The sequence below is a fragment of the Eutrigla gurnardus genome (genome assembly GCF_963514095.1).
Source record: "Eutrigla gurnardus genome assembly, chromosome: 17".
Lineage (NCBI taxonomy): Eukaryota > Metazoa > Chordata > Actinopteri > Perciformes > Triglidae > Eutrigla > Eutrigla gurnardus.
In genome coordinates, this window is record NC_139928.1 from 19,585,965 (window position 1) to 19,600,571 (window position 14,607).

The 14,607-nt window shown below is 43.9% G+C and overlaps 1 protein-coding gene across 2 annotated transcripts in view; it reads right to left on the reverse strand.

The window, feature by feature from the left end:
• The window catches only part of pvrl2l (PVR cell adhesion molecule related 2 like), a 237,039-nt gene that overhangs the window by 82,401 nt on the left and 140,031 nt on the right, over positions 1-14,607 (reverse strand). The window contains exon 7 of one of the 2 annotated variants that reach the window (XM_084031652.1): positions 8,789-13,632. The exons of the other annotated variant lie outside the window; for it this stretch is intronic. Coding sequence (XP_083887778.1) covers positions 13,007-13,632 — 626 coding nt within the window. The 3' untranslated portion in view covers positions 8,789-13,006. Of the gene's footprint in view, positions 1-8,788; positions 13,633-14,607 lie in introns of those variants that run through there. 2 annotated transcript variants of the gene reach the window in all.

Consider the following 14,607-nt stretch of genomic DNA (forward strand, 5'->3'; position numbering starts at 1 on the left):
GGGAACTTTCACCAAGACACGTTTCTGTACATTTATTGTACTTGGTGAACAAAGTGTCTCTGATTCCGGTTGTAATTACTCAATCACTTCGACAACAGCAGCAATTAAGCCCCGACGTGTCATGCTGCTCGAATGCACAAAGATCCGGACTCCCAAATGTACGCTGTTACGCCGAAAAGACTTCAGTAGATATAAATGCCTATTTAGAGTCCTTATAAGTCCATATACAACAGTGATTCGACAGTGATTAAATAAGTGTTGGAGCTAAATGGATGTTTTGTTCTTGCTTGTATGGAACTGAGTTGAAAATCTACTTGTATTTTCTAGTTATTGGTTTATGGATGGATGGATGCTGAAGGTTTAAATGATCAATATACTCCAATCAGAAACTGATAATGCCAATCTACTCTCTTGAAGAAAAGGAAACACTCATATTTTCTTGATTCAGTTGGAGAGAAGAGGAAACTTGAGGGCCGTAATGAAGTAGGACATCGTTAATCACCAGGAGAAGACTCACCGAAAAGTCAAATGGATGCAATTAAATTTAATGTAGATCATTTTTCCCTTCATTCCTTCATTTCCCTTTGTTGTTGTTTTTCATCTTCTTCTCTTGACAGAGAGGAACAAAAACAGGTCAGAATGAGTTGCTGGGGAAATAAATAAGTGCTATCTGAGCCAGTAGATGGAGGAGAGAGGTTGAAATGTGTGAAGGCGAGACACAAACGAAGGCTGTGGCAGCAGATCTGGGAGCATTTATTAATTGGAAATTAATTCAATTATCTCTGGCGCTCGCGTCAGTGTGGCTAGAGAGAGACATGGCCGAGGGCTCGGTACTTTTAGAGCGATCCAATTGACTTCATCATGAGCCGCACAATGACATAAAATAACATAGATAATTGAATCCTTTGCCAAATAGAAAAAAAAAACCCAGACTGATCAGGAAATGTGTGTTGCTTTTGTAACGGCAATTGTGTTTAATTAAAAACACATTCAGTAAAGCGTTTTGTGTGTGTGTGTTTTTTTTACAACAACATTTCTGTGCTCTGATTCTTCTATGCCCTCTCAACTCTCTGGATTCCTGTTATCACTTAAATTCAATCATGACGTACTTCTGACAGCTCGCCGACGTGGACAAACTGAGTGGTCAAGCTAAAAAAAGGAGGTTTTGAGGGATTTTTAACGTAAGAATATATTTCCATTAAGCAACAGCATGGGGTCAAGACAACAAACAGCCAAGTGTCTCTGGTATATTATGCAAGGCAGAGAGGAGTCAGTCGAGAGATAAGACACATGAATCCATATGCTTCAGGAATATTTCCCTCTCTGACTTGTCTGCCTGTGAAGACAGTAAAAAGAAATCCTCCGAATCTTCCCTCCTGGGAAGAAGCTGAGCCACCTTCGTGATATCCCAGAATAAATCAGACTCTCTCGGTTTGAACCGTAACTCTCCAGCTTCCACTTCCCGCTAATTCAATCTGCTGCTCCTCTTCTGTGTGTTTCTGTACTAAATCTCTGAGGAAAAAGTCAGATCTCCACCAGCTGGGTCTCCTCGCCTCCCAATCAAAGAGAGTTCAATCTCACATAACTGTCCCTCCTGGCTTCCCTTACAGTCAAGATGGCGATAACAAAAACGAGGATTTATTCATCTTGGATCATGCCCATAACATAGTAGATCATAACACAGATGGTATGGAATCTGCAGATTCCCTGGTTCAAAATGAGACCAAACCTTTCCTTTTTTGTCCGTTTTTGAGCCTCAACAAAGGTCAACATGTGTCCACCAGGAGACCAGGTAAGGCAGAAATACCTTCTACGAGCAAGTTAAGAGGAGCGAAATCAGCAGCCAATGCATTTATAATAATAATTTGCACAACACAATTACATATAAAGTCAATGCAAAGAGAATTCTTTGTCAAGATGATGTTATTTTAAGTGTTTATGGAGCAGCTACAGTGTTAGCTTAGCATAGCTCTCTTGGTGTGAATACAGCTTCATAAATGCATAAATGAACACAAAAAATATTTGTCTGATGGGTTCAGTAGTGTGAGAGATTAGCTGTGGACAGACGGACGCACACACACGGATACACACACCAAACACATGATCTCCTCACATTCCACTACCAATAAAAGCAACATGTGTGATCTGTTTGTTTAAATACACATTTGCATAATTATTCTTGTGATTTTTTTTTTTATTTAATTTTGTTTGTTGGTTGAATGTGGGAAAAATTTCAATCTCGGCTCCTGCTGCTTGAGTGCAAATGCTGTGACTCTGGTCACTTAATTAAAACCCCATCCTCTATTGTTGAGCAAAATAGTGAGTTTGAGTTGTTGAAGAAGGGAAATGCTGCATCGTTGGTATTGAACAATAAGTGAGATGAATGAACATCATCTTTTCCTCCAGTCTAAGATAACACACCTTTAAAAGCAGCAGAGATAAGTCTTTTTTTTTCTTTTGGCTACAGAGAGAGAAAAAAACCCCAAATCATATCAAAATCCTGAAAAGATAACAACACTATTCTGATCCTTAACTGCATCTCCAGGAAGATCAACCTTGACAGATAAGAGCCGCATTAAGAAACCTGAGCCAGGTAGAAAACGTGGAGATGATAATCTGTCTCCGGCATTGACAGTCATATTTTAAGTGTGTGTATTTGTAGCGCTTCCCTCCGTCTGTGTGTGACTCAACTCTTTTATCACAGGGTCACAGCACATAACATCTCTGGAGGAGTGATGGACGGACGAACAAACATGACACACGCGTATGTGTGTGTGTGTGCATGAAATTATGGAAATTGCTGCTGCATAATGTCATCACTAATGCTCTGAGATGTGCAAATTCATAACGTCTGCAGACACACAACTCACACGTGAAGTTCAGGATTAAATGCACTCGGCGTCCCCTAAAGTAGCATCATAGCAATCTCTCTGGAATAAATATGATGCTACAGTTAGCATTTGGTTCATTTAGCTTAGCATAAATACTGTAAACTGCTTGCCTGGCTCTATTTTGTTTGTTTTTTTCGACACGATAATGTAGCCATATTTGAAAGTTGCTGGAGGGCAAACAGTTATTTTTTGGGGAGAGCCGGTTTAGCTGTTTCCCTCTGTTTTTGTTTGTCATTATGCTAAGCTAAGCAAAGCTAAGCTAACAGGCTGTAGCTTCACATTTAGGGTACAGATACATGTGTGGTATCAATCTTCTCGTCTTCTTCTCATCAAGAAAGCAAATAAGGTGCCTTTCGTCGGCATAGCAACATGCACGTCCGTGATTAGCTATAGGAAACAACGATGGAAGATTATTTAAAGAAAAGGCTACGACTTTCATTCTGGTCACAACCACTTGAAGTGTCTGTGCACCACAAACGTCCCCAAATTCAAAGAAGACAAACATCCAAATCTGCTCTGAGCTCCACAGTCAGTTTACTGAGTTTACATTTGCATTAAAGGCCCAAAGGCTCTGTAAGCCTTTAAGGGTTACAGACTTAGTCGGTAGCTCCAAAAAAAAACCTCCATCTCACCACACAAGCTGAACAATCAAACACACACACACACACACACACACCTTCTCTCTCTCTTTGGACAAACAGTGATTTGCTAATCTAACAGCTAAACATAACCTCCATCCGTCTCACTTTAGCCCGGGAAGAAATTACCACGGCAACCATCAGCGCTGACCTGACAGATGATGATGGATGTTTTTTCTTGTTGTGATATGTAAAGTTTTAAGACGGGAGCGGAGAAATATGAGGAAATAAGTGACAAACTGACTCCTACGCGAGGATTTGGATCACGGCTTACCTGAGGTTACGAGACACGAACGTCAGGAATCAGTTACAGACAAATATGAGACCTCATCATTTCATTCCCACATAAATGGTATTTTTAGAGGTTCTGAAGGGGCAAAATCCATGTATTATATTTCCCACACAAAATATGTTTAAAAATACAACAAGGGCTTGAACACTGAAATTATCAGACGAGCATTTTTTGACACAAATGTAAGTGTTGAGCTTTTGTTTGGATTATTTTGTTGTCAGTCTGTTGCCGGTTGTGTCGACAGTTTGGGAATTAATCCTTGATTCTCCCCGCTGTGATCAATATGAATAAGCCCTCAACAGTTTTCTCTGTTATGTTAAAAGAGGGCATTTTTGATGGATTTTTGATTGGATCTCTTCAAGAGTGAGCTTTTCTTCTTGCAGAGAAGACGGAAGCCGGACTGCTGTCCAGCACAGTGGGGCTTTGTGCTATAAAAAACATCTATATTTAGTTAGAAGTGTTGTTAATATTTTGATTGGACGAAGAGATAAAAGTGAGTCTGCCCATGGGGGACGATAACCTCGCTTCTTTCCATGCAGTTTCTTTTGAAAAGGTTTTAAGCGTTTTATAATTTCCTGAAATGGATCACAGGATGTCTAAACTGACGTCAAATGATCCATCTTGTTTGCCCACAAACAACAGACTGAAAATATTAATAGCATTTTATTAGCATTATTGGTTTGAAAAAGAAACATTTACCATTTAGTGAATTTTCCACGTCACACACCTGACCCATTTCAGGTAGAAGATAACGTTGTAATAGGATAGATTAAAGGCTCGGACATAGAGAATATATATTATGTATTGATGATTTCACTATCAAGTAAACAAGTCAAGGCTATGTTCTTTTAAAACTCCTGACTTTCAAAGACTCAACATGTCGTGCTGCATGCTAAGATATGATGCAGTTCCTCCATAGATGTAACACCAGAGAAGCTCCGGTGTAAACAAACAGGTGAAATCCTTTTAAAACCTCTGTTGAATGAAAACAAATCAATATCATGAGGTCGGGTTCGGGTGTTGATCCTTGCAGAGAGGTCGACTGAGCCGAGGCTCCTCCGTGGATCGGGTTCATACATTCATTCAGAGAAACCGACTGATGTCAGGGCCATTTGTATAGATAAAAAACCCTCATGTTTCTGGTTGAATATGTGTCAAATCCAGACACTTTCAACATTCAATGCTATTTAAACCTCAGGTTATACATTCATTTGTGCAACCTTTGATTTCTGCTAATGGATTTTTATACCAGCTGGCCTTAACATGACATTCTGGTCTGATTGCTACTGTACGTCCAGAAACAAACCTTTCAAGCCAAAGTTTATCCTTATTTATTCGAGACGAGGCGGCAACCTCCGGCTCTGAGAAGCGAACCTTAATTCACTTTCAATGCTGTTATTTAAAGTATTTAATACGTTGAATATGGTTTGAATAAAAGCTTTTGTAAATCAGGTTTTTGTAAAACTGCTGGATTCGCTTATGCTTTATCTTTAGCATCACATACGTTGTGGTTGAATTTGTTCAAAGTTGCCTTTCGCTGTTGTAGAAGTGCAAAAATGTCTGTTTAAAAACAGGAATCATTGATTGTGACGCTCTGAGCTCCCCGAGGTTAATTTCACACTCGTGATTAATCAGAGGAACCAGCAGAGTGATGCCAGATCAGTTCCTTCTGTCTGCACCACATTCAACCAGAACTAGTTTTATCATCAAAGAGACTTTTTGAGCGATCATCGGAGAAAACACTGGGCGAATCGAGTTCCTCCGTCTGAACATCAGTGTTCAGGTCAGCATCAAGGATGGAGCCTAGATCTCCAGCTGACAGGATTACATCGGCTGCCACATTAACTCTGGATGATTTTAATGGCTCTGCCATCTGGAATTCTGGATTTCAGGGCACGCAAACAGCAGATCTAAAAAAAATATCTTTTTAGATCCAGTCCATTAAAGAAAGGCTCCAGGATTCTTGCATGAGATGAAATTACGTTTTTGAAATGATTGAAGAGGAGAGGCCTCGATAGCCTGATAAGAGGGAGGAACCCGCTGAGCACCACTCACACTGAAGAGCTGGACATGAAAGAAGGTTGTGACAAGGAGACAAAAACAAAACAATCGAACGGCAAAATGAAATGAAATGAGAACGATTGGATTTCATTAGTTTAGTGCAATTAACTCTTTTTTTTGCTGGCAGTTTATGACAACCTGCTACCTTCTTTCTGAGTAAAAAATTCACACAAACTGCCGACTGCAGTGCTAGCAGTAGAAGTACAAATACAAAGAAAAGAATCTAGAAAAGAAGAGTCTAAACTATTCCAGGATATTTAATTGTAACGATATCCACTTTTAAATAACATCCTGCTTCTATCCATTCAAAAGGCTACGAACCAGCTGCCACGCAGGGAAACAGCAAGCAGAGGAAGGGGAAGGAAAGGAATGACATAATAGCAGACACACATTTGAATTTAATTGAAATTCGGATGAGCAATCCCAAAACCTGGAACCTGAAATAACCTGGACCGAAACAAAGATCCAAGACGACTTACATCCCTGAGTATGGCACAGAAAAGAAGAAGGCATCCTGAGAGGCAGCAAAGCAGGACCGCGCTGCTTTAAGTAAATTGGTTGTACAATACGGCCTCCTCCAACCAGAGTCGGGAGGAGGGAACTTCATCCACATCTGCTGGAGTCTCAGCTGGCCTGGCACAGGCTCGGCTTTAACTGGATTAACAACAAAAGCAGAGCTCGATAACTAATAGGCCTCTTCTTCCTCGTCTCTGTTCCTCCCTTTACTCCCTTCCCCTCCATCGCCTTCTTTCCATCTTCCCTCTCCTTCAGAGTGAAGCGGGGAGATAATGCGGAACACTTTCATGCCTTCTGCTGAATTAAACATGGAGGGAACAGCTTGTACCGGCTGCTAACGCTGGAGCAAAGACAGAGGGAATAGGGAAAAGAGGAGGATATATATACAATTCCTCCCCTGCACTGAGGGGTCCCCGGAGTGCTGCTGAACACGTCTTTAGAATTAAAAAGATCTGTCGCTGATAGACTGTGCCGGGGAAAGTTGAACAGGACGGCCATTTTTCGACTAATTGGCTGGATTGAAAAGGACTGTCAGTCGTCGCCGGGTTGGAAGCAACCAATTGCCAAGCGGAAGGGTTGCCGCGGCGATCCAAAAATACTCCTCTGAGGTTTCATTCCCACCTCCAACTTTCATTGCCGGTGCTGTAAATCCCAATATTCCTTTCACACATTCTGTCATCTTCACGCCACAGCCAGCCAGCCATCCAGCCAGCCAACCAGCCAACCAGCCAACCAACCAGCCAACCAGCCAACCATCCAGCCAACCAACCAACCAACCAACCAACCAACCAACCAACCAACCAACCAACCAACCAACCAACCAACCAACCAGCCAACCAACCAATCAACCAGGCAACCAGCCAACCAACCAACCAGCCAGCCAACCAGCCAGCCAACCAGCCAACCAACCAGCCAACCAGCCAGCCAACCAACCAACCAGCCAACCAGCCAACCAACCAACCAATCAGCCAACCAACCAGCCAACCAACCAACCAACCAGCCAAACAACCAACCAGGCAACCAACCAACCAACCAAACAACCAACTAACCAACCAAACAACCAACCAACCAACCAACCAGCCAACCGGGCTCCACGAGTGACAAATCTGCCCAATTCTAACTCCGGGCTCCACGGTGAATAATTGACAGGGTTTCAAACGTTCTTGGTCTCAGGTGGCTTACAGAAAAACTCTAGGGGTGCCGAGGTTTCAGTTTGAGTTCTGCCTCTCGCTTTCTAAACTCTTGTTTTCTCTGATCTGAAAAGAAAAGGTCTCCCCTTTCTCTCGTGGCCTATTGGTATATATTTGGAGGTTTCCAGATGGAGAACCTACAGCAACCAGCCATCCTCTGCAGCGATGACCAGCAGTCACAAGGGTCACATTCAGGACTTAAAGGCTTGTTAAGACCATGACCTCATTCCTGAACTCACCGGACCGGCTAGGGAAAGGAAAAATCAAGAAAGTTCAACATATTCTTGTTAATGTCCTCGACATAAAACAATGCCTTCTTTGAGGGTTTTCAGATCGCCTCTTCGTAAAAAAAATGTTTCTCCTTCATTCAGCAAATCAAACGATCCAAGAACTTTCATTTCCCCTGCTTATATCACATTTACACATTTCAGATATATTTATTTTAATTTGTATTTAATCCACTCCAGAAGCAGATGTTTTGGAATAAAAGCACCATACCCTTTTTGATGCCATTTGCATCTACAAGGCATACGAATGTGATACGCATCTGGAAAACATGTGTCAATGGGAAGCGTGAACGCACACAGATGTGTTGATTTGATGCAGTATATGGGTCTTGAAGCTTTTATTGTGAAGGAACAGAATGGACATGAGTGAAGCAGTAATTCGCTGCTGTTGACAATGTGGGAGTAATAAAGTGTTTGCTGTTGGTTTATTAGCTTCATAAAGAATAGGTGCAACAACCCCTCGGCTACGCAAGCTGGTGTGGATCACACACACACACACACACACACACACACACACACACACACACACACACACACACACACACACACACACACACACACACACACACACACACACACACACACACACACACACACACACAGGCATGCTTTCACTTTTACACAGACATTAATTGACTTAAGTTCCTGGAGACTTAACCAGAACCACCTGAAAGTTGAAGTGCCTTAAACTTGCATTGTCTCTGCTGGCCACCAGGGGGCGACTTATCTGGATGCAAGAAGAAGTCCAATTGGAAGTCAATGAGAAAATGGGCCTATTTCTCTCTTGATTCATTCGGTAAACATTGTAAACGTGAATTTATGGTCTCAATCTCTAGTTTCAAGTCTTTTTCAATCCAGCATGATGTTTATTTAGTAAAGTATGGTCACATTTAGAGTCACAAACCAACTCGCTCATCCTGTTTCACTTGGAAATACGTTACCATACGGAAAATATATAATCAAGAAATGCCGTTTCAGCTCGACTTTAATGAACCAGACAAAAGCATCAAGCAGCAGTAGCTAACAAGTTCACCAGTTTCACAAAGCTCACACAGAACACATACCAGATGTAAATGGAGGGCTTCCAGGTGTGTTTGAACTGTACTTCTGCTCAAGTTAGCAACATTTGAAACATGTCCTGCAGCAGATCTGTTGAGGAGGCTGAATACCCCAGAGCAGGTGCAGGAAACCGCGGCGTGCTGTGAAATGTGCCGAGGAGAGACTCAGTATTTATAGAACGATAACACGGCTCGGCTTAATTAATTGCCAGTTTCTTCCACAGAGAATTGTTTCAGAAAGGTGTTTTTTTTGTTGTTGTTTTATTGAAAATGGGTTGTACAAAAACAAAAGTTCTGACTGATGATGAGTTTCCTCACTCAGGGTACATACACGCTACAACATCCTGGGACCAATCAGGTGCCAAAGTTGTGATCGCAGTCGGCTGTTTAGAGTTAAACGGTCCGTTCCCCCGGAGGAAAGATAAGCCGAGGCGTCCGGTGGCCACGTAGAAGGTAAATGTGTTATTTTTAGGGGTGAAAATCATTAACTCTAATAAAAGAATAGAACCTGGAGGTATTACATCATTTACAGTGGAAACGTCTTATAGTAATCAACCTCTTATGTGGTTCTAGAAACAGAATCCTTAATGTGCAAATTTGTACCTGTTTGAATAACAGGAAGGCAGGGATGGAAGGTGGACGGGTCAAACAAACACAGGACTTTCACCCAGGAGAACACTGTAAGTGTCCTGTGTAAAACTTAAAGTTGCCATTTTTGTCACGTCAGTCATTAGCAACATATAAATTAGTGTCGATGGTCACCTGGTCACGGTTATGGTCACTTAGCTAAGTGGATTTCTTTCCTAGACCCAACTTCCTGTGAAGTTTATTTTGAAAAGACTCTATGAATGAGTGTATGTGACACATTGGAGTGAGAGCGCGTTCTTCTTCTCTTGTGGTGAATTTGACCCAAACACATGATCGCTATAGGAGGTTTCCACTGTTTGTTTGTTACTTGGATGGTTCAGCTGATGGGATGTTGGAGCGTGCATGAACCCTGCAGAGTTTCTCTGTACTGCAGTGATACAACAAACAAGTCCTACTCACATGTGACACTTGTGGCAACAAAAGTTACAATATGGCTGTTTCTCACGTACTTATGGGCAACCTGTCGAAGCGTTACGACGCGTCTCCACGGAAACGCGTGGTTATATAGCAGATAGTGTCATTTACAGAAGAACAGATTGCACAGTGTATAATGTTCAACAACAAGCAAGGGGCCGGCTCAGGAACCGACTTCCTTCACACAACAAATGAAGAAAACCAGCTGAGGTTTTTTTTAAATTTCAAATATCACAATATATTTTTACATTGTAATGAGTTGAATGAAATGAAAAGGCTTATAATACGAGTATAAGTTCCTGTGCTGACCGTTCCCGTGTGGGAGATCATCACGTTCCTTAAAGATTCCCTTTTTCAGATCCTTTCTCATAAATGTGCCTTTTAACTGTATATATTTAACGCAGAGTTAGATTTGAGATTTTTCTCACGTTACCCTCGACTGCAAAGTCAGTCGATCAAACGGCCGGCGTCTACAGGAAGCGAGCGCGTGCTTGTGATGTGACATTGAGCTTGAAAAGCAGCGGGTGTGCTCGGTTCGGAGCGCCGGTCTGGTTTGTTTTTCTTTCATTTCTCTTTAACTGTGGCCTTGCTCACGTCTCTCTTTTTTTTTCTCCTCACTTTTAAAACATCTTCAAGGAGCGTTATCCTGTGATGCACATTTCCCCGGAGCTTCCCCGCGTCACCTCACAACCACCTCGACACGAACACCACGCGTGATTTACCGTCAAACTTCAATTAGCAGCCCAGGTTTGATTTTACCTCCATCGCTGAACTCAACCGGTGTTTATTCAGGACAGGCCTTTCATTCCTTTCACACAAAAGTCGTACTCGGCTTGTATACAAATTATAAGTATAAAAAATAACATTTTAATTACGAGAGAATTGACGGCCTTCGGTGTACCGACACGAGATAACCGGAAAGGAAAAGCGGGGGAAACTAAAAACAGAGAAAGGTGGGGAATGCTTTTATTTTGTAGCCAGAGAAGGAAAACAAGCATACCCAACAACACGGTGCAGGAAGAAGAGAAAAGATTCTGTTAAAGTTAGCAGACAGGGAGGGACGGACTCTAAAGGACGATATTCACAACTTAAAGGCAGAGTAGGTCATTAGGAAAAACCACACCGACTTTGAATTTGAAGGCCCCCTTCATTCAGATCTCTGTTTAAAGCCCCGCCCCCTTCGTTCAGACCTTTGTACAAAGCCTTCATTCAGATTTCTGTTCAAAGCCGCTCCCCCAGAATGCCAAGCAATTGCTCCACATCGCCAATCAGGAAGTAAGCATTGACAGACAGGCAGGACGTCCAATCATTTTCTCCGGGCTGACCTTTTTGATTGGATGGGGTTTTTACAGTCCTGCCATGACCAGGATTTTATGTCAGAGCATTTCATGTATTCATTGCTATCAAGTAATATACCAGAAAGTGTTTCGGAATAGAATCACCTACTCAACCTTTAATGGATGAATATTTCACAAATGGACACATATCTGGATTTTGTTGCCAATTAAAGTTAGCGAACCAGCATTTTTTTTTCCATCTCTCTTGTTGACGATGCTGGCAAATCTAAATTCATTATATTTTGGTTCTTATTGTTTCCGTAAAATGAAGTGAAAGTATGAATTGTGGAGAATCTAACCAAACTAACAATGTCTACCGTGTTCCTATTGACACGATGAGGAGGAGTCAATAAGGCAAATGTGTCCAAGAAACATAAGAGCTGCATTTCAGACAAAATGTGTTGCAGAAATCCATTCCACAAAGTAGCATTTATCAATTACAAATCAGTCTCGGGATTACATTTTGCTTCCCCACTTTGCTTCCTCTCTAGAAATACGTCTTAGACCGCGTCTATGCAGAACATGGAATAATCCGCTACATAGCCCGAGAACATTCTGCAGGACGCGGGGAAATGAATACATGAAATACGGCAGCCTCCGACAAAGCCGGTGAATATTTTTTGCCCGGTTGAACGCGACCCAGTTAGGAACACAAACGCGAGTCGTCCCCTTGCACACGGTCGCCGCGGCGCTCGTCTAAGCCGCCCATTATGTAAATACAGGAGGAGAAGAATGGGAGAGGGAGATGTAAAGTGTGTGTGGGACAGTCGGATAGAAACACACACATGCTGCAGGATGCAGAGAGGAATGAGATGGAGGGGAAAGAACGAGGGAAGAAGAGATTTAAAGAAAAAATGAGCTTTTTTTTTTTTTTAAATGAGTCATTAGCGACCCGATGTGGTGCCGTGTGAAACCCCCGAGGCTTTTCCTTTAGCGAGATCAACACCATTACACAACAGTAACAACAACAATATCTACAACGAGAGCAACAACAACAACAACGACTGTGCTATAGTGAGACGGCGCCCCGATATATAGATGATGCACATCATTAACACCACTGTCAGCCACACATTAGCACACACTGTTAAGTCAGTCTGGTGGCCCCTCGCTCCATCGGGCCCCCATCAGAAAACCAGGTGGTGTCACAGGGAGGGGGCGGGACTCACTGTTACCCCCCCCAAACAAAAAGTTGTCTCCCGACTGTCAGAGTTCAACATGTCGATGGATTTTGTTATTTTTAAAACAGCAAGGCAGTTTTTTGAATCGTGGTTATGTTAAGATTATATTTTCTGGTAAAAGGTATAAAATACAAATGAATGAAGTCACTCGACACGCAAAAGCTGAGGAAACAAGAACGTAGCGGTAAGCGTGTTGCCGTGGTGTTTGTTAGCGTGGTTTTTTTCTTGTTTTGTTGTATTTGCCGTTTTTTGTCTCCATGATTCACCACAGTCACATATTCAAGTTTTCCTTCAGCTTTTTTTCTTTTCCATCTTCTTTCATGAAATGATAGAGCCGGCGTCGAGCAGAGAGGATATAATTGATGGTGCCTCTTTAATCGGGTTGAGCGGGAAGCCGGAAGGTGGTTTTCGCTGATGGAGCCGATGTTGATTTATTTGGTGGCGAAGGAGGCGTTTCGCTCTTCTCATCCCTCGCTTCCCCCCTCCTCCGCCCTCAGACGTAAATGGCAGTCCGGGAAATGACGGAGCCGTCTCTCTGCGACTCCATGTCGTCCTCGAGGTACATGTCTATCTCCTCGCCGCCGCCGTGGCCTCTGTGGACGTGATAGGCCGGCGGCAGCATGTCGCCGCCTTCCTCCAGGCCTCCGAACCGGTCATACTCCTCCTCCATGCTGTCGTCCAGGTGGAACTTCCTCCTCTCAGCCTCGTCCATCTCGCCGCTGAGGAGGACGTCGTGGGCGGAGGGCGGTTTGCCGGCGGGGGCGTGGTGGAGGTGATGATGGTGGTAGTCGTTGGCCTTTTCCGTCAGCGTCCCCGTGGCGTCGCATCCCTCCCGGTACGTGTAGATGGGCCCGTTGTTGTTGGCGCCCGTGCCGTTCTTCCCGCCACCGCCGTCACCGGTGAAGAGCAGGCGAGCTTTGTTGCCGTAGTCGCCGCCGTTGCTGTTGCCGCTGCCGGTCGCTATGGAGTCCCCGCCGCCGGGGTAGGCGCCGCGCCTCTGCTGCCTGCGGCTTCGGCTCAGCAGAACGGCAATGAGCGCAACAACCAAGAGCAGGGCCAGGAGGGAGCCGATCACGGCGCCCGCCACCACGCCGGCGCTGGACGGGTCCTCCAGGGCTTCTGCAGAGGGGATGGAGGGGTTGGAAGAATGGGTGGAGGAAAAGAAAAAAATTGATGGCTGTTTTTTTTTTTGCTTTTTTAAGGAAGCCTTGTGTTGGAGGAGGTGTTCACAGTTCTTCTGGTGTTGTAAGTGTGCTGTGGTGATAGAAGCAGTGTCTGACAATCCTCTTACAAGTGTGTGGTAATGTTCTCCTCAGTGTAATCCCTCGCTGAGGGAGCAGTCAGTCATTGCTGGGATCAGGCTGAACGCGACTCTCCCAGCGGCTTGTTGCTCTAAAACACATGTCTGTCCAGCGGCTGGCACTTCCTTTTTGATGCCCCGCCCCCTTTTTTTGCCAGCTGGGGGGAAAAAAGAGCCTTTTTCTAACGTTAAAGGTCCTTTGCTCTATAGTTCATGTTGGTGTGAGCCAAGTTTGCCTCCCAACTCTTGTTTCAGTCGAGGATTGAAACAAAAATGAGGGATGGTTTTACAGCATTTCTGTGCCTGGTGCTGTCTTTGCCACGGGTTAGAGGCCCAGCAAGGACACACAGAGAGACAGACAGAGAGACAGACAGGCAGGACGGACAAAGCAGAGGGTTATTTGGAAAGAGCACACAGTAGCGCCTGGAAACTTCCACACTTCCAAGTCCCTCCCCCATTTTGTTCTTTCCCAGTCTCATAATTACACCCATCTCTCATCCCCCCTTTTCTTCCTCCTCATCCTCTGCTTCCACTCCTCCCTCCCCTTGCCTCTCTTATCGGCCAGCTATCGAACCACAGGGCAGAGCGCTCGCCCGCTGTCCACCCGGGACCGAGTCCAGATCTGGCCGACGAGCGGCGCACAAAGGTAAAAAGGGTTCACACTGCGGAGCAAGACTCATGCCGGGCGCTTATAAGAGGATTCTCTGCAGGAAAACGAGAGAGAAAAGAGGCCTGGCTCAGAGAGGGTAGGATTTGTAGGAGTGGAATCACGCTAGGCTCAAAAAAGTGGGGAA